The sequence below is a fragment of the Schistocerca gregaria genome, chromosome X, assembly GCF_023897955.1.
Source record: "Schistocerca gregaria isolate iqSchGreg1 chromosome X, iqSchGreg1.2, whole genome shotgun sequence".
NCBI classification, from domain to species: domain Eukaryota; kingdom Metazoa; phylum Arthropoda; class Insecta; order Orthoptera; family Acrididae; genus Schistocerca; species Schistocerca gregaria.
The window spans coordinates 640644477-640666648 of NC_064931.1; the positions used below are offsets into that span (position 1 = coordinate 640644477).

Genomic DNA, 22172 nt, shown 5'->3' on the forward strand with positions numbered 1-22172 from the left:
TCCAAAAATTATTTTGAGGAATTACTTCAAGACTCAACTCAAATTGTAAATGGTTGTGAAAACACACTTGACTTCTTAGCAACAAATAATCCTGAGCAAATAAGGACCATCTTGATGGATACAAGGATTAGTGATCAGAACATTGTTGTAGCAACACACACACACACACACACACACACACACACACACACACACACACACACACAAATGCAACCCACACACGCATGACTGCATTCTCAGGGAACTGATGCTGCAGTGAGGGTCAGTTTGCTTCTGAAGAGGATACAATGGCTTTATGATGCCCTTCCAAACCAAATCAGTGCATACATCCAGGCCAGATGTGGTGCAATATCACACTGATAAATGGACCCATACTGCCAAATGCTGTGTAAATTTGATTCAGTTTTGTGATCACTGAAATAACATCAAATACCCTCTCAGCCCATTACGTTTCACTTTTTTTCCTTCTCCCCTTCTGCGTGCTTAAATTTTTTGTCTGGCAGTGCACATTTTATCATCCCTTCAGTTTCATCAATGAAGCTTTCGATGGTGGGCAAACCGATACATTGGTGGCAATCATTTGCTTTGTAAACATCCAGATAAAAAACTTTTTTCCCTTTCTTACTATTAGTAGCTCAATTTGCTACCATCTATTTTCATTCATAACAATGTAAACATACACTAAATCAATTACTGACACTGCATTTATTACCCTATATCAGTAGTCAAATGATAAGTAATGATTATCTTCTTTTTATTTTAAATCACTAATGCCAACTAAGTTAAATTTCATTCCCTTTTTAGATTTTTTAAATATCTGCTTAAGACTTGAAAGTCTGACATTCCACATTCTGGTAGAGCCTTCTTCTGAGAACTTCGTTGTGACCAATTCTTAATGAGGAGCAGAATTCTATGGTGTTGATAATTGCTAATACTTTAAGTATTAACAACAATTTTCCATGCAAAAGTTAAAAATATGGGAGACAAAATGATGGTAAATACTACAGGGAAATATTGTTACAATAGCATACAAATTTCATACAATATCTTAGAAGCACTTACAGCCAAACTTGACACTTTTAGATTAGTAGACTAAAATGCTTATGAACAGGACATTCTAAAACATTTTCTCACTGTTGCTTCACAACTGCACAGCCATAGCATAAATTTATTAATGGGAACACAAGTCTTCTCACATGTCATACACAAAGCTACAGAGTTAAACGGTTAGATGAACAGATTTACAAATATTTAACTATCTGGTTGAAGGTGTACTTTAAGGAGGGGCAGTACTTAATCTTGTCATATGATCTTTTCCCCCAGAATATGTTACTTCTATCATGGGTTTTTAATCATTCCATTTTCCTTCAAAATATTCACTGTAATTCCAAAGTTACAACACACACAATAAATATGTTTTGTTGAAGAACAATGAAGACACAGAAATTAAGGTTAAAGAGTAAAATAAAAGATTTCTCTACTCTCACCTGTTGTCCCTGATGTGTATAGTATATAAAGTGGTTCATTAGCCTCTACTGGAACACAAGGGTGAGGCGAACCCAGTAAAAGAGCATCATCCCATGAAATATCATACTTAGTATCCAGATCAGCTATGGCAACATTATATCGTTGGAAAATGATGCAACGATGTGGTTTCCAGCTAGAAGTTGCTATTGCCACATTCAGGGCTTCTTTGTATCTGTAATTAAAATTGGTTAGAAAAATTGCAACTGTTCTCTAATTAAAAGTTTTGTAAGTTAAATTTTTATTGAAATATTCACATGTAACAAGATCATACGTTTACATACAACTGTTCTGTCATGTAACATGTTAATTGTGGGTTTGGGTTTAATACCAAATATTAAAATACCTGACTACTTTGTTGGGTTCTACTCCACAGCTAGCAGCTATAATAATTTTAGGCTCTGCATGCTCTATTCTAACACAAAGCTCTCGTGCGGCAAAACCTGGAAATAAAAGAATAAATCTAATTACTCATAAGTAAAAAAGCTTAGTTAAATTTAGAACTCCACTAGAGTATGGTGGTAAATGCACTCTCTACAGGGTGTTTGAGTAGGACATGCAAATGTATTAATTTAGAAGAGTGCATATCATTCTAAGGGAAAAACACCAGTAAACATAACTCTGATGTCAACAGTTTCTGAGATATAGTTATCACAAACCAGGAGAGAAGGAAACAGTGAAGTGATGCTAATTTTCTTCGCTAATGGGGACTGAAATATACTTATATTGGGCTTGAGCACCTACATACTGATCATGGCCACCAAAATAGTGTGTTGAGTAAACATAGCCTGAAAACTGGATGGGTTGCAGTAGCATTACTGGATGACTGCTGTGGTCAAGAGACCTTCCTTCATTAGACAAATGTTTATGAGACTGCTCGACACTGAAGTCTACAGGGAAAATTTTCAGAAAGAAATATCTTGTTTGTTCATGTTTTAATTACTCAAGCACATATTTAAGTATTAAAGATTAAGATTAAGCTCCATGTAGCATGTTTTAAATGTGGAGTAACTAAGGGAAATTGATGATAAAAGAAAAGTTGATCTTTTAATTTACTGCAGCCTACAATGTTCTTATTCTTGACAGTTTCAAATAGTTGTAACTCACAAAAAATGGAAACAGATCATACGCTTTCATATTTTTCCTTCAAAACATTCTGTATTAGGTCGTATTACCTCTTTATATTTTATAATTTTGTCATGAAACACCCACTATCTTAGTAATACAAATTATATAATTAAAAATTAATGGTAAGAAACAAATTGTAATTTAAATTTATCAGGAAGCTTTTGATTTTACTTTAACAAGATATGATTAATTTTAATTCAGTGCATGATGATTTAATGTCAACAAATGGATTTTGTACATTCCACAATATGAAGTAACAACTGCTGTGTTTCCAAAGAGTTTGTTATTATTATTCATTTATTCCATATGAATCAAATATAAAGTAAACCAAAATAAAAATAAGAATGATAACTGTGGAGCTGATTATATCATGTATGAGATATTTCATTTGTGGAACAACCCATGTGGGTGGTGGGACAGTCAGATGCGCTGCAGGTATAGAAAGAGCTGTCACAATGTCTTTCCTTTCTCTCTAAATGCTACAGGAGTTTTGCTTGTTATATTGTACAGATTTCTGATTAAATTATTCCATTTCAGGCTACCAAATAATCTTTGTTTATACGTGTGGTTTTGGAACCAGTTAGAAGAAGATTGGCTTGAGAGAATGTTTCAATAGTGTCTCTCCTCTCTCAATACCATTCTAGCACAAATTATGGGGTTCACTGATCAATTTCAGGGCGCTCACTTTGTCTGAATTTCCATGTGCATTTCATCATGGGGGAGTCCAGGGATGTTGCCATGGTCCAAAATATTTTAACTCAAAATCATTGAGATGCTTAAGCTGAATCAGTGTTGTCCAAGCAATAGTATCCTTTTTGTACACTTCCTTATCTGCACATTACTGTAACAAGCCATTTCTCAGATCAGTTCCTTGTAATTGAGAACCTTTTCTGATTCTGTACCACATCATTTTCTTGTACATTTGGAGCATGTGTTTATCATTACTACTGGTACAATAATTTACCACTGATTAAGAATTGTGACATATTATTCTTTAAATGAATGTTTTGTCATATGAATTTACGTTTAGTGTTTCTTGCATCTGTTAAAAAACTATGAAACATTACATTCCCCTACAACAAATGTCAATGCAACTACAGGTTGACACCTGTGGTGTGGTCTACCAGTTCCTAGACGCTGTCTTATGTTCAGAACCATCTAACAGGCTGCACAGCATCCAGTTTGCTCCGATTTCCTTTTGGGGACTGCCTCACCTCATAGATGAAAACAGAGTGGGAAGTTGTTACTAGAATGAGGGACACCCGTAACTTCCCACTGAGAAGAACCTTTGAGGGCTAGAGAGCTGAAAGAGAGGTCAGTAGCTGAGGATGATCCAGCAGCAGAGTGAAAATGTATGTGATTGCCTGTGTTGAGGATACACAGCTTCTGAGATAGTATGAGGTTCTACAACTTGACCTCTGTGGCAGGTAGAATGTCAGTCACACAACACATTATACTCACTGAAGACAACAAGGAAAACATGCCGAACCTCTAGCAGGAAAAGAAACTTGTAACATGAGAGAGCCACTGTAAGATAAGCAATAATGGAGTAACTGTCTACAATGGAAGGATAACAAGGAGGTAAAAATGATTTCCACATGTTAAGCCCAATCAAATTGAAAAATAAAAAATGAAACAATACCCAGAATCATTTGCCCTCTTGATTTGAAAGCTGATAATTGAAGTATCAAAATCATGGATAATTTTGTTTGGCAGAAGTCATACTATAACACACAAGAGCAAGAAATATGATCATGGGCTTTTTTTTTAAATTTTGGGCATTGCTGTGTCAGGAATGTGTTTATTATCAAAAAGACCTTCTTTGAGAGATCTATAAAACACAAAACTGCTAATGCTTTTGTGAAAAACTTGCTGACATATTGCCTATTGGTTTCTATTTCATATTCTTTAGCCAATGTTTTTTTGATGATTTTCCTGAGATATCACCAGCTTCACTCTACATTGCTGGTGGTGGATTGGAGTCAAACTCATTGTTGGAGATTGTATGAACCTGTCATGCCAAAGTCTGAAGCCTTTTGTCTGGTCATTAGCACTGTGGTTCTCCCCTTGGTATCTGCACCAATTGTCTGCTGCAGCACAGGAATACAGGATTCATTTAGCTTGAGGCTTTGCCCTTTCTTGTTGTAGCTATTTTCATGTTTGTGGATTTCTATGGCTTCCCTCAACAAGAGGGCAGGGTAGCTCTTCTCACACACCGCATGCTCCACTACAGCCAATTTCTCTATCTGCCCCAACCTGAAATACTGTTTCATTTGATGGATGTACAGGGTATGTGGTATAGTCCAGGCATTGAAGTTGCGTCCCTTTTGTCCTTTGAAAATCTGAGACACTCTTTGATCTCCTTGATCGTTTTAGAATTAATAGTCTTTATGCTGTGTTTGCACACTATATAGCCAATTCTGTCCATCACAGCGGGCATGTATTTGTCCTTCCAAAGTGTGTCTTCACCAAGAGTTAGATTTCATGACACTTCTTATGGTAACTGGTGGAGTACCTACTGCTCCTCAGAATGTGTTCCAGATGTTTTATCTTATATCGCAGGTGCTGCAGTTCACACAATCATCTTGCACTTATTCTTTCTTTTTTTCTTTTAGTGTTCAACCTTGAGGTTGGTTTGCAGCAGAGCACCATTCCTCTCTTCTGTCTGTCTTAGTCTTCATTTCCACGTATGTGTTACACCCAACATAATTCATGATCTGTTGCGTGTATGTTATCCTTGGTCGCCCCTGCCAATTCCTTCCCTCAATAGCTCCTTCTGCTATTGCTCCAATGATGTTGTTGTGTTGTAGGATGTGCCCTACAAGTTTCTCTCTTCTTGTTTGGATGTGCCTCCACAGAGATCTGGTTTTCTGTACTCTTCTAAACATCTTCATCATCCTTCTATAGCACCAAATCTCCATGGCCTCTAGCCATCTTCTCTCTTCTCTTCCAATTGTCCAAGTTTCACATCCGTATAGGGCCACACTCCAAATGAAACCTTTCACGATACTTTTCCTTATTTTCAGACTGCTGTTGTTGCTGGTGAGTAAGTTTCTTCTCTGATTAAATGCAATTTTTGCCTTCTGTATTCTGCTCTCACTTATTACAAGTGTGATAATCTCTCCTCTTTTCTGGCTTGGGTGATGGGTCCACAAATAACCTTATAGGTTGAGCAGCCACAGCCAAAAAAACTTGTACATAATGTGAAGGATAATCAAACCATTTAAAATTCAAGATGGCAAAATATTCTATATTAAAACTGAGTGAAATTCCAAATCTGCATTAGTTCTTTATTATGTTTTCACCATATGATGACTGGTTTCACACTCTGGAGGTATATCGGTTGGTCATATAAAACTAGTACTTCATGTGCCACAAATCCCAAGCTACAAGTGTGTAAAAACATGTCATTCCTCAGCATAGCCTTATATGAAATGGCAGATGGGTATCTGATCTGAATCATGAATGATCAGAATGCATCTCCAAAACACAATCAAAAGACAAGCCTGGACAGCACATGAGAATCAATGTATGACAGGATAAAACCTATGTGCATGAAACATTGCAGAAAGAATGTAATGTAAATCAAAACACAGGTTGTGGTGTCGGTAGAGTATTAAAGAGAAGAAACCTACCATTATCAAGACCTACAGCAGAAAAAAAGAATTAAAAGACACACAATCTTTCGGAGTCATCAATATAGTAAAGTATATTGGCATATGTCAAATAGAACTGCATATTATAGTGCTAGCCACACACTGATTACTGTGAAGCCAAGCCAAGCACACTTACAAATAAAGATCAGTTTAAAAGGAGCCTGAAAGACTTACTAGTGGCCAACTCCTTCTACTCCATAGACGAATTTTCTAATAGAAACAAATGATGTATTGTATATATTCATACTGTTAGTATTGTTATTTCAGCTTTTTTTTTTTTTTTAAAAAAAAAGTGACATTCCACATCCATGAGGATCTCCTCAACACAGATCTATGGAACGAAAAACTAATCTAATCTAATCCCCGTCGCAAATTGAACATTGCGACATCTAACGGTAGGAACCAAATACAAGGAGATGCAGATCTGACCATGGAAATTGCAGTAACAAAATGGATCTCACTGCTAAATAACAATCCTGTACAAGAGATAGAAAATTTTAACCATTACACTTACGAGAAGCAAGATAAATTGAAATTACTTAAAGCTAAGGAAACTGAACTACCTGGTTCCATTCTCAACAAGATAATAGAACACAACTAAAGTCCTAGCCTTTGATGGTGAAATATATTAACCATTAAAAATATAAAATATATAAAGTATATAAAATATAAGAAATATAAAATATATAGAAATAAAATATGTAAAATGATGGTAAGTAATTCTAGATCAAGTTATGCAACAATTGATCCCTATCATTTTTAAACAGTTCAAACTAACACAGAGAATAAAGAGACTATATGATGGATTCTAGTGAAATAAGACCAGAGCTCCTAAAACTAATCTCTCAAAACTGGCCAAAAAACCCCGGGGGAGGGGGGGGGGGGGGGAATTGGAAGGGAGGGTGGATGGCAGAGGTGGTTTGCAATGGAAAAGGAATATAGGAGATCTGAATCTAGGCAACAGGAACAATTATTTACCCAGGATAAATGTAACCACATGTGTGGACTCTATCAATAGTGAGGAGACTGTAAGTAGCTGAGATTCAGTAACAGGCCCCAATGTTTTAGGTGCATCTGGCTGTTCAATATCTGTAAAGGAGACTTCTTGATAGCCCTAAAATGTACATCTCTTCTCAAATATGTAACACTGTTCCTTTATACTCAATGCACAAAATGCTGCTGTTGTTTTCTAACATTTGTTTCCGAATATCCATTTTACGATGAATAAAAAATGCTTCTATAAAACATTCTTTCTTAGGTGTCTACCTAGGCATTCTGACACACTCCCATATTATGGCAAATCGTGATATCCGACGGTTGGCTGGTTAATGTGTAAGGTAACTAGTGCGGAGAAAAACACTGACTGGCTTAGAGAGGAACCAGACACTCTTTTGAGAATTTCGTTGTTGATGCTCTGAACAAAACTACTGTTATATCCATTGGAAATAGCATTCTGGATAATAGCATCATATTCATTTCTGAAAGCTTCAGCAGAGAGTGGAATGTTGTGAAAGTGATGTAAGAACACTCTAAAAGCTGCTCTGTTATAACTCATGGGATGTTTGGAGGAAGAATGGCTGACCAAGTCAGTTGTAGAGGGCTTCCTATAAATATCAAAAGAAAATCTTTCAAAGTGATGGCCAGACCAAGGTAAGGGATAATATCATCAGATGAATGTTCAATAGTAAACTGAGTATCAGTGTACTGTGCATTTTAATAATATTTAAAATAATACTTTGCCATCAATTTGCAGGTTCTATTATCTTGTTGTAAATGGAACCAAGTAGTTCAGTTTCCTTAGCTTTAAATAATTTTAATTGTCTGTTACTTCTCTTAATAAAGGTAATGGTTAATATTTTCTGTCTCTTGTATTGGATTGTTGTTTAACATTGAGATCCATTTTGTTACTGAGATTCCCAAGGTCAAACTGTGTGTCCTATTAATTTTGTTTCTACTACTAGATATCGTGAGCTTCAATTTGTGACTGGGTGGAGTGTGCTTGGCTTCACAGTATTCAGTGTGTGGCTAGCACTGTAACGTATGGTGCTATTTGCCGCATGCCAATTTATTTTAGCATGTTGATGACTCCAAAGGACTGGGTGTCCTAATTCTTTGTTTCTGCTGTCGATCCTAATGATGGTAGGTATCTTCTCTTTTATACTCTACCTTCACTGCGAACTGTGTTTTAATTTAGATTACATTCATTCTGCAATGTTTTGTGCTCATAGGTTTTATTCTATCATACATGGATCGTCATGTGCTGTCCAGGATTGTCGTTTGACTATGTTTTGGAGATGTATTACTGATCATGTGTGGTTCAGACAGGATGGCCATCTGCCATTTCATCCAAGGTTTTACAGAGAAGTGCTCTTGTACCCTGGAATTTATGGCACAAGAAATATGAGTTGTATAGGACCTGGAGACATTCTTCCAGGATATGAAATTGGTTGTCATACTGTGAAAACATAATAAATAACTACTGCAGGTTTGGAATTTAAGACAGTTTTAATATAGACTATTTTAACATCTCTGATTTTAAATTGTTGGTTTGTCTGCCACATTATAATGATTTCAACATTTATGCAGTTATCAGTCTATGTGTGTCTGTTCTTGATACACACCGTGTCCCAGGTTCTCACCATTCCTTGTAACCAGAACATCTAGGAAGGGTAGCTGTTGGTCCTTGTCTACATCTATAGCAAATTTTATGTTGGCATGGAGACTGTTCAAATATCTTAGGAAGCCACTGAGCTGTTCCTCACCATGATTCCACATGATGAAGGTGTTGCCTGTCTACTTCTTTCTACCACACCTTAGTCTATGAGGTTCCAAGTCCAGCGGCCATCTTTCGAAATGCTCCATAAAGAAACGGGCTGATACTGGACAAAGTGGACTACACATGGTGATGCCTTCCAGCTGTTCATGGAAATCACCATTCCATATGAAGAAGCTCATGGTAAGACATACGTGAAACAGCTTCTTGGTGGTGTCATGCACAAAAATGGAATTGATATACTCCAGAGAATCATTGAGTGGCACTTTAGTACCTAGGGAAACAACATAAAGGCTGACCAGGATGTTGTTTGGTCCAAGTTTTGGTTTCTTCAGCTTCTCAATGACATGTTCGTGGCTGAAGTGGATAGGTCAAGTGTTTGCCAGTTTATATGCCAGTGCACCAGGAGTGCTTATGATTGGTCTTATTGATACATCCTCTTTACGGATTTTTAGTCATCTATACAGCCAAGTAGAGCTTCTGTGTTAGGCAGATTCCTCTGTATGTCTGCCAAGAAAGAGGTTATCTTGATTAAGTGATTTGTATTACATGTTATCACCGCATCAAATCTGTGCTTAGGTTTCGGTATGTCATCAGTTCTAATAGGTCCCATATCTTCGACAGTTGTTGCAAGAAATAGGGGAGTACCACAGTGGTAATGACCACGGGAAAAAACCCAGATGTTGGTTTGACTGGTGCTAGTATACACAATCTCCAATTATGAGCTCAACTTCAGTCCACCAATAGCAATGGAGAGTGAAGCTTTGACATGTCAGTCACTCATGCTGGTGAAACATCAGAAAAATGGTCAAAGAAACACTGGCTGAAGAACCTAAGACAGAAACTAACTGGCAATACGTCAGATCCACAAAAATTTGCAGCTACAAAAATCACTTCACTAACCTCTGCTTCATTATCTGTATGGAAAAATAGCTTGTAATTTCAGATCAAGGCACAAAATCCATATTTAGAACAAAATATTCATCACCGTATCAAGAATGTACCCTTTGCAATTGAAAAATTGTAGTCTAATCTGTGTTCAGTGTGCAAAACAGTTGCAGATAATAACTTTATATTTTTTCACATGTCGCTTTCCAAATTTCTCAGTCAACATTCAGAGGATAAAGAAGAATGAAATTTTGATAAAAAATCTGATGTATGGAATTTAATTCTTTGTAAACAATTTATTGTTATTGTAGTCAGTATTACATTTATATTATTGTTATAATAAAACACTTTATATTTCCTTATTATCATTATTTTTAAATTAATAGGCATCTGTGAAATGGTAAAAGTATAGTTGATGACATGTTCCATTTGGAGGGGAGGAGAGGGGAAGAGGGGGAGAGGGGGGAGAGAGAGAGAGAGAGAGAGAGAGAGAGAGAGAGAGAGAGAGAGAGAGAGAGAGAGAGGGTGGGGGAGAGGGAAAGGAAGAGTGAGAGGGGGAGAGGGAGGGAGGGAGGGAGGGAGGGAGGGAAAGGGAGAGTGAGAGGGGGAGAGGGAGGGAGGGAGGGAGGGAGGGAGGGAGGGAGGGAGAGAGAGAGAGAGAGAGAGAGAGAGAGAGTAACAAACCGTGACCCCTCCTCCCCATTTCCAGATCTGACCCTACTATCTGTATGACTTAAGACTGGCAAGAAATGTTTTGAAAGTTGCCAAGAAAATGAGTGGAGCATTTTCCAACCTCAGGTCCCAGCCAGAAAACTTGTATTCCATATTAAAGCAGTAATTAGTTGTGATGATCAACATTACAGGGTATTTTTTGGTTGTTGTTTAGCTTGATTTCTAGAAACCTATTGTTAAACATATGTCCCAATAAAAAAGTAACATGTTATGACTAAAATGAATTAAACAGGTAAAGTATTGTTCATGTCCCACTAGAGTGAATCTGGAGGTCTCTCTTCACACTTCAACTAATTGAATTTGGAAACTAAGAATCATAACCTTTATGTGAACATAAACCCAATAATGTATAGTAAACAGCTAATGTCTTTTTATTGATCACATACCTCCAAAGACAACAGAGTGGACAGCTCCCAGCCTAGCAGTTGCTAACATTGCCATAATTGCCTCAGGAATCATAGGCATATAAATGAGAACACGGTCCCCTTTCTTTACTCCAAGTGTTGCTAGAGCTCCAGCCAGCCTTGAAACCTGTAAGTAATGAAATCCACATATTAACACATACTAGACTTTTAATAACAGCAATAAATATCATAAAAAGAGAGTAACCAAAAGAACAAACCAAATACTATGCTATTACTAATATCTGTGTTTATCTGTGAGTACATAGTGTGCTAGAAAGCACTGCTGTTACAAAAAACACTGCTTGTAAATTAAGCCAACAAATTTTTTTTAGTGAATGACTTTTAGTTTCATACAAATGTACAAAATATGGTGCAGCAACAGGGCATAACAGTTTCTGTTGTTAACCACGTTCGTCAATATACTCTACTATTAAAAACTGGAGATAAATGTATTAACTTATATTATGTAAGTATAATATATTTATTAGTGCAAAGAAGAGGTGACTACCTATCTGTTCTCACTCCAAAATGTCATCATATGGATACTGAAATATTTATTGACATTAAAACCAAACATTGTTCATTAGTCCAGGACTTGAATCTCTTGCCTTTTGTGGAAAATGTTCATGACTTATCAGATCATTAGTCACAACCCCCCTTACTGCATCATTTATGTCAGTAGCTCTGCTCTATTTTCCAAACATCACAAATACTCCCCAGTATAACCTGCTTGACCATCACTCCTCCAACATGCAAAAAACTCATTTAAGAATAACTGTGTTCTCATTATCTTCCTGAACAGAAATTTTGTTCCAAACTTAGACTCAAAAAATTACAATTACTTAAGTAGCAAAATTAATTGCAAAACCTCTGAAAAATAGTTTCGATGAAGTATTTATATCAAATAACTTGGAACACATCGGCTGATTAGTAACCATGACACAATGGTAAAAACAACTGGTATGGTGTGAACTGCCGTTGCTAATTGTAGAACATTACATATTGAATGAAGGCTGAGGTGGTCAGATATGAGGTCACGTCTTATGCAATGAAGGCATTCATTTTGTTCGTGAAGTGTTTCCAAACTGTAACCCAATTTTTTTTTCTTTTTTCTTTTTTTTAATTTTCGGTTCTCTATGGGAGTGTACTTACATTGAAAAGTATGCTCTTCAGTCATATAGTTATATTATTTAATAATAAAAAGCGATCAATAAAGGCATTAAAAGGTGAAAAGATTTGTAGATGATATTATAGAGAAAGCGTCAGAAGAGATAGTAAATGATATTTTCCAAAGAATTATAAAGTGTTTCTCATAAAATGGGCCCTCGCTAAATTTTGAAAGAAAGTTCCGGTTCTGTAAAACAGAGTCATAATAGCAATTGATGTAACACTTGAGCAGGAGTCAGTTAATAATGTCAAATGCTCCAAATTTTTAGCTGTATATATTGATGAATACTGGAACTGGAAGAAGCATATTACTGAGCTTCTCAAACAGTTAAGTACAGTTGCTTTTATTCTTCATATAACTGCTAATCTCACAAAGAAACGAATCAGCGTCTTGACATACTTTGCATACCGTATGTGGTATTCACCCACTGATCTCGTGTAGTTATCTCCTCTAGGAGCTAAGCATTTTAACTGCACCATCACAATACGCATATTTGCCGAGGAAATTTGTCATAAATAATCCATTACAATTTGCCGATCATTGGCCTCACCTAAGCCATATAAACAGAATTTCAATTTACTTTCCGATATTTCCTGTATTCAAGAATACCTCGGAATCTTTTAATAGACGCATTAGCGTTATGTGTTGTTGCATTGCCCTTGAGAAATAACCATAAGTGTATTCATTAGTGTACACTCACAACAGCTAACATCAATAATGACATCACGCCCACTAGATGTGCCGTGCGTTGCTCTAAAAGAGCGAAGCTGCAGATCGAGTCGCTGTGCCACTGAGCTTCTCAAACAGTTAAGTACAGTTGCTTTTATTCTTCATATAACTGCTAATCTCACAAAGAAACGAATCAGCGTCTTGACATACTTTGCATACCGTTTGTGGTATTCACCCACTGATCTCGTGTAGTTATCTCCTCTAGGAGCTAAGCATTTTAACTGCACCATCACAATACGCATATTTGCCGAGTAAATTTGTCATAAATAATCCATTACAATTTGAGAAGAACTGTGACGTCCATACTTACAACACTAGAGGGAAAATGATCTTTATTACCCATTATTAAATCCATCAGTGGCTCAGAAAGGAGTCCAATAGACAGTAACAAAAATCTTTGATCATTTACCCAATAACATAAAATGTCTGACACGTAGCAAATCTACAATAATATAAAATCATTTCTCCTAGAAATTCTTCTAGTGCACTGTTGAGCCATTCCAGAAACAATAATAAAATGGAATAATATTGTAAGGTAGACAACCAGAGTCTGGAAGACACTGGACATGCCCTACGTATAAACTATCTGTCCGACATCCTGGAGGAAACTAATAAAATTTTTGAAACTGTAGCTGTTAACTGCGAATACTTTTTCCTGATACAGGTTGGCGTTTAAACGGTGGATCCAGTTCGCCTCAAGAATTTATGGGATGCTGTGTAGTTCATCTTATTCTCCTCTGCTGCTGTCTGTATTGGATCCTTTATTCACTGCAGCGTACATCACAAGTTCTGCAGCGCGTCTACGAAGTGCATCTATGTATCTCGCCGCTAGGATGGTGGTGGTTAGTGTTTAACGTCCCGTCGACAACGTGTTAGAAAAGGATTGGGAAGGAAATCGGCCGTGCCCTTTCAAAGGAACCATCCCGGCATTTGCCTGAAACGATTTAGGGAAATCAAGGAAAATAAGGATGGCCGGAGACGGGACTAAACCGTCGTCCTCCCGAATGCGAGTCCAGTGTGCTAACGATTGCGCCACCTCGCTCGGTCGCCGCTAGGAGGATCAACTCACCTCAGGGTGCTGCTTTTGACGTTTGCAATCATAGTTTTTTGCCGATCATTGGCCTCACCTAAGCCACATAAACAGAATTTCAATTTACTTTCCGATATTTCCTGTATTCAAGAATACCTTGGAATCTTTTAATAGACGCATTAGCGTTATGTGTTGTTGCATTGCCCTTGACAAATAAGCATAAGTGTATTCATTAGTGTACACTCACAATAGCTAACATCAATAATGACATCACGCCCACTAGATGTGCCGTGCGTTGCTCTACAAGAGCGAAGCTGCAGATCGAGTCGCCGTGCCACGACAGTCGACGATAATCTGAAGTGTTGCCAACCTGCTTTAATCCCTCCCAGTTAATGTCCAGTTTCAATTTCAGTCCACCAGATGAATTTGACATCACATAACAACAACCTGACATGGGAGTCCAAAAATAGCGTTTTTCTTACTATTTTACTCATTTACAACAGGATGTTGAAACAGAGCAATAAAAACCAGATGGCATCCGGATAAACCGAGTGATTTGATGGCCCTATGTGGTGGGAAAGCCCCCTTGTTGGGTAAAAACCAGCAATGAGCTTTTTAATTGACTGCTATCGGTTCAGGAGTTGACCAAGTGGTAGGTTTGTATATTTGTAACTTATTGTCCCACAGGTCGCTCTCGAGATGAGAAAATGGTATAATTCTGTTTTTTTTACTACTACCATATAACTTTTCTTATGTTTTGCTGGAACATTGTGTAATGTAGGGTTTCAAAAAAAAGAAACAACGAATTTCTTATTGACACTACGCATTTGAGCTTCACTTTCGAGTGGAAATAACAGTTCCAGTCAATCCTCCGAATCAACAGGGAGCATTTGTTAAAAAGTGGGGTAAATTTTTGCAGGTCTATTGGGATAAATCGCCGAAGGTGCAACAATGTGACGACATTCTTCAATAAAAAAAATTTAAAAAGTAGGAAGCGTTCTGGAAAAGCATCGAAACGTTGACACTCAGTAAAGAATGAATGGAAGAAGAATCAGCGGGAAAAGAAAAGCTTATTATTGGAGCAAATACTTGCCAAAGGAAGAAAGGAGCGTGCTGTAGAAACAAAACCACGTAAGGTAGATTTCACTACATGAATGCCATGAAAGGAAGAAAACAGGTCAAGCAGCCGGTTGAATATTCTTTAGAGTCAGATACAGACTTCTCAGTTCGTGGCAGTAGCTGAGATATGGGTACGGTCTTACTACTTAGTAAAGTAGTAACCGAAAAAGAGGAACAGGAGCCTGCAGCGTCAGGGGAGAATCAAATTTCCTTAACACTCAATGACTTCGCTGTAATAAAGGTTCGCGGAAAAACTGATACCGACTCGTTGTGGCCAAGATAATTTCAGTATACCCAGAAGAAGGCTATGAAGGTCTGTTTAACAAAAAACTGCCAGGAGCTTGCAAATTTACTAAGACACAGGAAGAGTCACTCATTGTCACTGGCAATGTAACAATGTAACTGTTAAAACTCTCAGGGACAAACAAAGCACAGTTCCATATCCCTATAACTTTGTCAGAGGACCTAACAAAGTACAATATTTACTAGGTGCCTAGACAGCTTAGCCTCAGTCATTGAAGAGAGCGTGTTAAAATTGTCACTACTCCTATACCACTAATAAATGTCCTATAGCAATCTAACCACCTTCAGAAAGACTCCCAGATACGATGAACGAACTGAAAACGTACACCACAGTCAGTCACTCTACCGGCATCGCCTCCAGCTAGTTTCAAACAACCCCTGCCGACAAACTCATCCAAAAAAAAAAAGAGGATAACAGTTAAAAAAATTAGTACTTCAAGTTTCCACGGGGATGAATGGAGGTTATTGCCATCAGTTATATCTTGTCAAGTCTGCCTCGTTCTGCAGCTGGCTGTCGTGGACCGAGTCGGTTGAAGGCCCAAGCTAAGCAAGTTGCTGCTTGGGGCGCCAATCTGAGACGGACGCCAGAGGCGGTACAACTGTAAGATTTTTATACAGGACGTAATACAAATAGGAGCGTCCGCTTGGGGCGCTTAAGTGGAAGATATGTACACAGTGCGTATTACAATTCCTACTGGAAGCTGACACGGATGAAAGTGTACGAGCGAAATGTTGAGAGGGGAGGGGAGAGTGCCAAATGTTAAGTCGCTCGTTTGGATAAATTGTCTCGAACCGGCTCTGGTCGTGGACTTTACGTCTGTCGACTTTGCGACCCGCGAGGTCAAAGTGGTACCGATATTTCCGACCGCAATTATACATGCCACGGATATTCCGACCCGTAATGTGAACATTCTTTCACACTTTATCCAAGCTTAGGGCTAACATAGTTAAGTTTATTTTTTTATTTTTAACTTTATTCATCCTGAAACAACAAATGGTTAAACTTTTCGTATTATTTTACAAATGTTGATTTCTCACCCAGTTTTTTGTGAGAAAACCAGAGATTTTAAACATCTTAAATCTCCCGAGTCGATACATATTTTTATAATCTCTTTTAACCTTTGGTCAAGATGTATTTAACTTTTTTTATTTTTTGAAGAGGCAGGCCAATTGATTTTGTTTTGTTTGTTTAAATATAGCATGTACTGCTTCCTCCTTCAGCTTATTTATCAGAAAACCCACGTTCGTATGTTCAAAACAGTCGCATTTCTTGTCGATCCACGTATTCCTCTATTAATCCCAGTTCTTGCATTTTCTTCCACAGACATTGCCTCAAGCGAAGATTGCAATGTGAAAGAGATGTTTCGGGACACACTGTTTTCGTAGTTTTAATTGTAGCCATTTAAATGTCTAACAATACAGAATTTGGAGATTCAATTTTTGAATCTGGAAAAAAAGTCTTTCGTAAGTACGGACTGGTTATGGGCTAATTAAACGTTCGCTACTTGAGCCAGTGTACACGGAAAACTATTTACCGTATGGGTATCCAATTTCATAGAAACGATGTTCCGACTGTGCACTACAGGATTTGCGCTGTGCCATGACATGACTTGCCGTTAGGGTCCTGTACTGGTCTGGCGACATAGGGTTGAAACTAAGGCATCAGTGTGCGTTACAGTTGCAGACAGTCAACATGGGTCTGGAAAAGTAGAGCAGGGCTTTATTAGTAAAGCTGTTTTGTCAAAATAACAGCGATAGTGCTGGTGCTCTCAGCGAGTGTCGACATATTGACAGAATACGGAGAGGTCCTCTCTCTGCACGGGTTTGAACAACATGATTTGGAAATTCGAATTAACTGGCGATTTGGGAGTTGCTCCTGTGAGAGACCGAGGGCCAAATGCAGCACAAATTGTTGAAAAGTCACTGTTGCCGTGGCAGATAAAGCTGGACGCAATTTGCGATCTTCAAACGCGGGGGAGGGGTGGAGGGTAATGTAGGGAGGGGGAGGGTAGTTGGGGCCCATGTGCAGGCTGAGAAAAGCACATGCCTGCACCTGGGGGTGGGGTGGGCGTGGTCGAAGGCGTAATTAATTGATCAATTTAATTAATTTGCATATCAATTTGATATCAAAATTGCGCTGATGGCCCCATCTTGCTACTGCTGTGGTGCCATCATATACCACATGTGCTCGACTGGAGACAAGTCCAGAGCATGCTGAGTTTCCTTCTCGACTGCCGCTTTGTTACCAGGGAAGGAAAGTGCTTTCTTGTGTTTTGGGCTAATCGAAGCCCTACGTTTTGTGGCCTATGTATATGTTGACTTTAGGGGTCGACCATGAGCCTTCTGGCTGTGAGCATTTCCTATTAAACGGTAACAGAGATGCCGCTCCAGTAGCTATGCAACTACACTATCTGTTGACAGACGACGTTGAAACCATTATCAGTCTATCCCCCAGTGGCATATGCAATCATCGAATCAAAATCGATGTCATCTTTCCAGGTATACCAATTTTTTCCGCCAGTATATCATTTAACAATGGCCTAATATAATGAGTGAAACCGGTAATGGACTCTGTAAAGTTCTCAACCCCAACTGGACCAGGTTTTCATTAACGTGTCCTGTTATTTACTTTCTGATCGGTGGTGTTACTCGCATCCTCTCACAAGAGATAACGACTCTCTTCTAGCATGTGTAAAGTTTTTAGCCTTTACATGATATAGGCAAAGTTTGGTAAAATAGAAGACGAATTAGGAGATACATTATGATGAGAAATCCTGCATCATTATAAGATGATTCCTGGATGAATGGATAAATAAATAAAGGTGTGTAACTGAAAAATTCATGGCTCAAGCTCGCTCGGCTTGCATTGGAATTTTGCCTTTCCTACATTAATCACAACAAAATAGCTACGAGGAGTAGTCAAAGTTTTAATTATCACCTTAAAGAAATAAAGTTACGTAATTAATCTCTTCTTTGGTTGCAAGTACATGTCTGGAATCTTTGTAAATGTTAAAATCTTTGCTCTAAAGGAGCCAAAAGTATTCAGACACTTCCATGTAATGTGGAATTGACCACTAGATGGGACAAGAGGTAGACCTTCCAGTCTCAAATGAGGCGGGGAATGTTGTGTTATCAGTAGATAAGCAGTAACAGCAAAATTAGTCCTTTCGGAGAACTCAGTGACTTCGAATCTGGACTAGTCTTTGTATGTTGCCTGAGTAACAAATCCATCATGGACATTTCAACTCTTCTAAAGCAGCCCAAGTTGGCTAGTGATAGGTGAACGAGAACTGGAAACGCCAAGGAACAACCGCAGCTAAACCAAGACCTGGTAGACTTCACATACCGACGAAAAGGGACTGTCGAGAATTGCAGAGGGTGGCTGTCAGAAATCTCATGAATTCAGCGGAAGGAATCACTCGCGAAATTCAAAGTGCTCCAAGCAGTTCAGCTATCAACATGACTGTGCATAGGGAGTTAAAAAAAGGGATACAACGGCCGAGCAGCTCTTCATAAGCCACAAATTTCTGTTGTCAGTGCTAAGCGACGCTTGAGGTGGTGTAAAGAGTAATGACTTTGTACAGCGGACGACTGGAAGATATTGATTAGGAGTGATGAATCCGCTGTACATTGTGGCTATCCGATGGTTGGGTTTGGCTTTGGCGAACGCCTGGAAAACGTTATTGCTCTCACGTGTAATATCAACACTGAAGTAAGGAGGAGATGGTGTCACGGTGTGGGGGTGTTTCTCATGGTTAGGCTATGGTCCCTTATTGCACTTAAGACATGTTCAATAAGAAGGAATATGAACGCATTTTACAGTATGACGTACTGCGTGTAATAGAGGAACACTTCTGCGACGATGATTGATTGTATCAGTATGACGATGCATCTGTAAATGCGATTGTTTGTGAACAATAGCATTACTGAAATGGACTGGCCTGCTCAGACTCCCGACCTGAACCAAATGGAAAATGAGATGAGGTAGAACTCGACTTCGCTCCAGACCCTGGCGTCCACCATAAGATCTGCAGCGGATAGGCACTTGGTGCAGGGAGTGGAAACTGACCCTTAACATAGACAAACGTAATGTATTGCGAATACATAGAAAGAAGGAACCTTTATTGTATGATTATATGATAGCAGAACAAACACTGGTAGCAATTACTTCTGTAAAATATCTGGGAGTATGCGTACGGATCGATTTGAAGTGGAATGATCATATAAAATTAATTGTTGGTAAGGCGGGTGCCAGGTTGAGATTCATTGGGAGAGTCCTTAGACTTACAAAACACTCGTTCGACCTATACTTGTGTATTGTTCATCTGTGTGGGATCAGTACCAGGTCGGGTTGGCAGAGGAAATAGAGAAGATCCAAAGAAGAGCGGCGCGGTTCGTCACAGGATTATTTGGTAAGCGTGATAGCGTTACGGAGATTTTTAGAAAACTCAAGTGGCAGACTCTGCAAGAGAGGCGTTCTGCATCGTGGTGTAGCTTGCTGTCCAGGGATCGAGAGGGTGCGTTTCTAGATGAGGTATCGAACATATTGCTTCCGCCTACTTATACCTCCCGAGGAGATCACGAATGTAAAATTAGAGAGATTCGAGCGCGCACGAAGGCTTTCGGCAGTCGTTCTTCCCGCGAACCATACGTTACTGGGAAAGGAAAGGGAGGTAATGACAGTGGCACGTAAAGTGCTCTCCGCCAAACACCGTTGGGTGGCTTGCGGAGTTCAAATGTAGATGTAGATGTTTCTTCTCTGATTTTTGACTGTTGAGGAAGAATTCGTTGCCATTCCTCCACAGGCTATCAGACACCTAATTGAAAATGCCCCCAGTAGAGTTGAAGCCGTCATAAAGATGAAGGGGGGACAAAAAAATGGTTCTGAGCACTATGGGACTTAACATCTAGAACTTAGAACTACTTAAACCTAACTAACCAAAGGACATCACACACATCCGTGCCCGAGGCAGGATTCGAACCTGCGACCGTAGCAGTCTAACGGTTCCGGACTGAAGCGCCGAGAACCGCACGGCCACCGCGGCCGGCGAAGGGTGGACACACGCCATATTATCGTCCTGTTCTAGGCATCCGGATACTTTTGATTAGATGTTGTACGCAAAGGATGACAAAACCTGTCACCAAGTGTCATCCTCACAGCAACCTTATTTTTTTTAGGTAATAAAGAAAACTCTGGAGCTACCCCTGGTAATTATATTTCAATGAAGCTTCTAGATTGGAGTAATGTGGGTGTATATTTGCTATCCTTCCTTACAGTGAATGTCCTGAGGCGGACGCGCCCTGGCACGAGAGGACGTACCTTGTCGAGCAGGTCGGCGTAGGTGACGTTTCGCAGCGTGCGTGTGACGGGGCTGTCGTGCACGAGCGCGACGTGTTGGCCGCGGCCCGCCTCCACGTGCCTGTCCACGGCGTTGTAGCACGCGTTCAGCTCTCCGCCGACGAACCTGCAACAGCCGACCGGCCTGTCAGCGCTTTAGTGCTCTACAAACTTGTCGCAACCGCCACCGGGGGCTAATGGAGCACCGTGTGGACTCTTGTCAGCCGTGGTAAACACCACGTCCGAGTGCCGCACTTTGTGGAGTGACAAGCCTCTCGGCGCTTCCGCATGTAACTTGCGTAATGTGTGCGTGCAATAGACTGCCGCCCGAAATAATTGTCTCTCCAAGAAAAACTCACTGAAAGAATGAACGTGGCCATAAGTGATTAGTATTAACGTTGTTGCTCATGTAGTCTTCTGTTCGAAGATTGGTATGCTGCATCTCTCTGCAGTAGCCTATTCAGTGCAAGTCTTTTTATATGTAGGTAACTTCTGCAACCTGTATCCACTTCTAGGCTCGGTCTCCCCTTGGAGTTTATACTCTCCACACTTATTGCCATTATCTAATTCACTGTTACTTGAACCTTAAGGACGTGCCTTATCAACATAATCCTTCTTTTGGTGAAGCTGTGTCAAAACGCTCTTTCCTCCATAATTCAAGTCATAACTCTTCGTTAGTTATTATATCTATCTATGTAACCCTTAGTATTGTTTTACAGCGCCAAATTTAAAAATATTCTATCCTTTTCTTCCAAGTTTCACTTCCATGTAAGGATACTCTCTAGACATATAAATTCAGAAAAGACTTGTTAACACTTAAATATATATTAGACTGTTGACCCGCCCTGGCTTCGCACGAGTAGTACTAAGTATGCACATTGTAAGTAGGATGTTTAGGTTTTTATGTTGGTAACGCCACGTAGCGCTCTGTATGAAAATCACTGACTGTGCTGTGTGCAGTCTGTGGCTGGTTGGCATTGTTGAAATATTCTCTATTGTAGTGTTGGGCAGTTGGATGTGAACAGCGCGTAGCGTTGCGTAGTTGAAGGTGAGCCGCCAGCACTGGTGGATGTGGGGAGAGAGATGGCAGAATTTTAAGAGCGGATGATCTGGACGTGTGCCCGCGAGAAAGAGTAAATTTGTAATACTGGATACCATGAACTGATATATATATATATATATATATATATATATATATATATATATATATATATATATATATATGAATTTTGAACACTATTAAGGAAAATACATTGTTTGTTTTCTATCAAAATGTTTCATTTGCTAACTATGCCTATCAGTAGTTAGTGCCTTCAGTAGTTAGAATATTTTTATTTAGCTGGCAGTAGTGGCGCTCGCTGTATTGCAGTAGTTCGAGTA

The 22172-nt window shown here is 39.1% G+C and overlaps 1 protein-coding gene across 1 annotated transcript in view; it reads right to left on the minus strand.

Moving 5' to 3' along the window:
* Positions 1-22172, minus strand: part of LOC126298220 (acyl-CoA synthetase short-chain family member 3, mitochondrial) — a 335348-nt gene that overhangs the window by 136634 nt on the left and 176542 nt on the right. Inside the window, exons 3-6 of the mRNA XM_049989525.1 lie at positions 20775-20919; positions 11088-11232; positions 1871-1967; positions 1488-1699 (exon numbers count right to left, since the gene is read on the minus strand). Of these exons, the coding sequence (XP_049845482.1) occupies positions 1488-1699; positions 1871-1967; positions 11088-11232; positions 20775-20919 (599 nt within the window). The remainder of the gene's footprint in view (positions 1-1487; positions 1700-1870; positions 1968-11087; positions 11233-20774; positions 20920-22172) is intronic.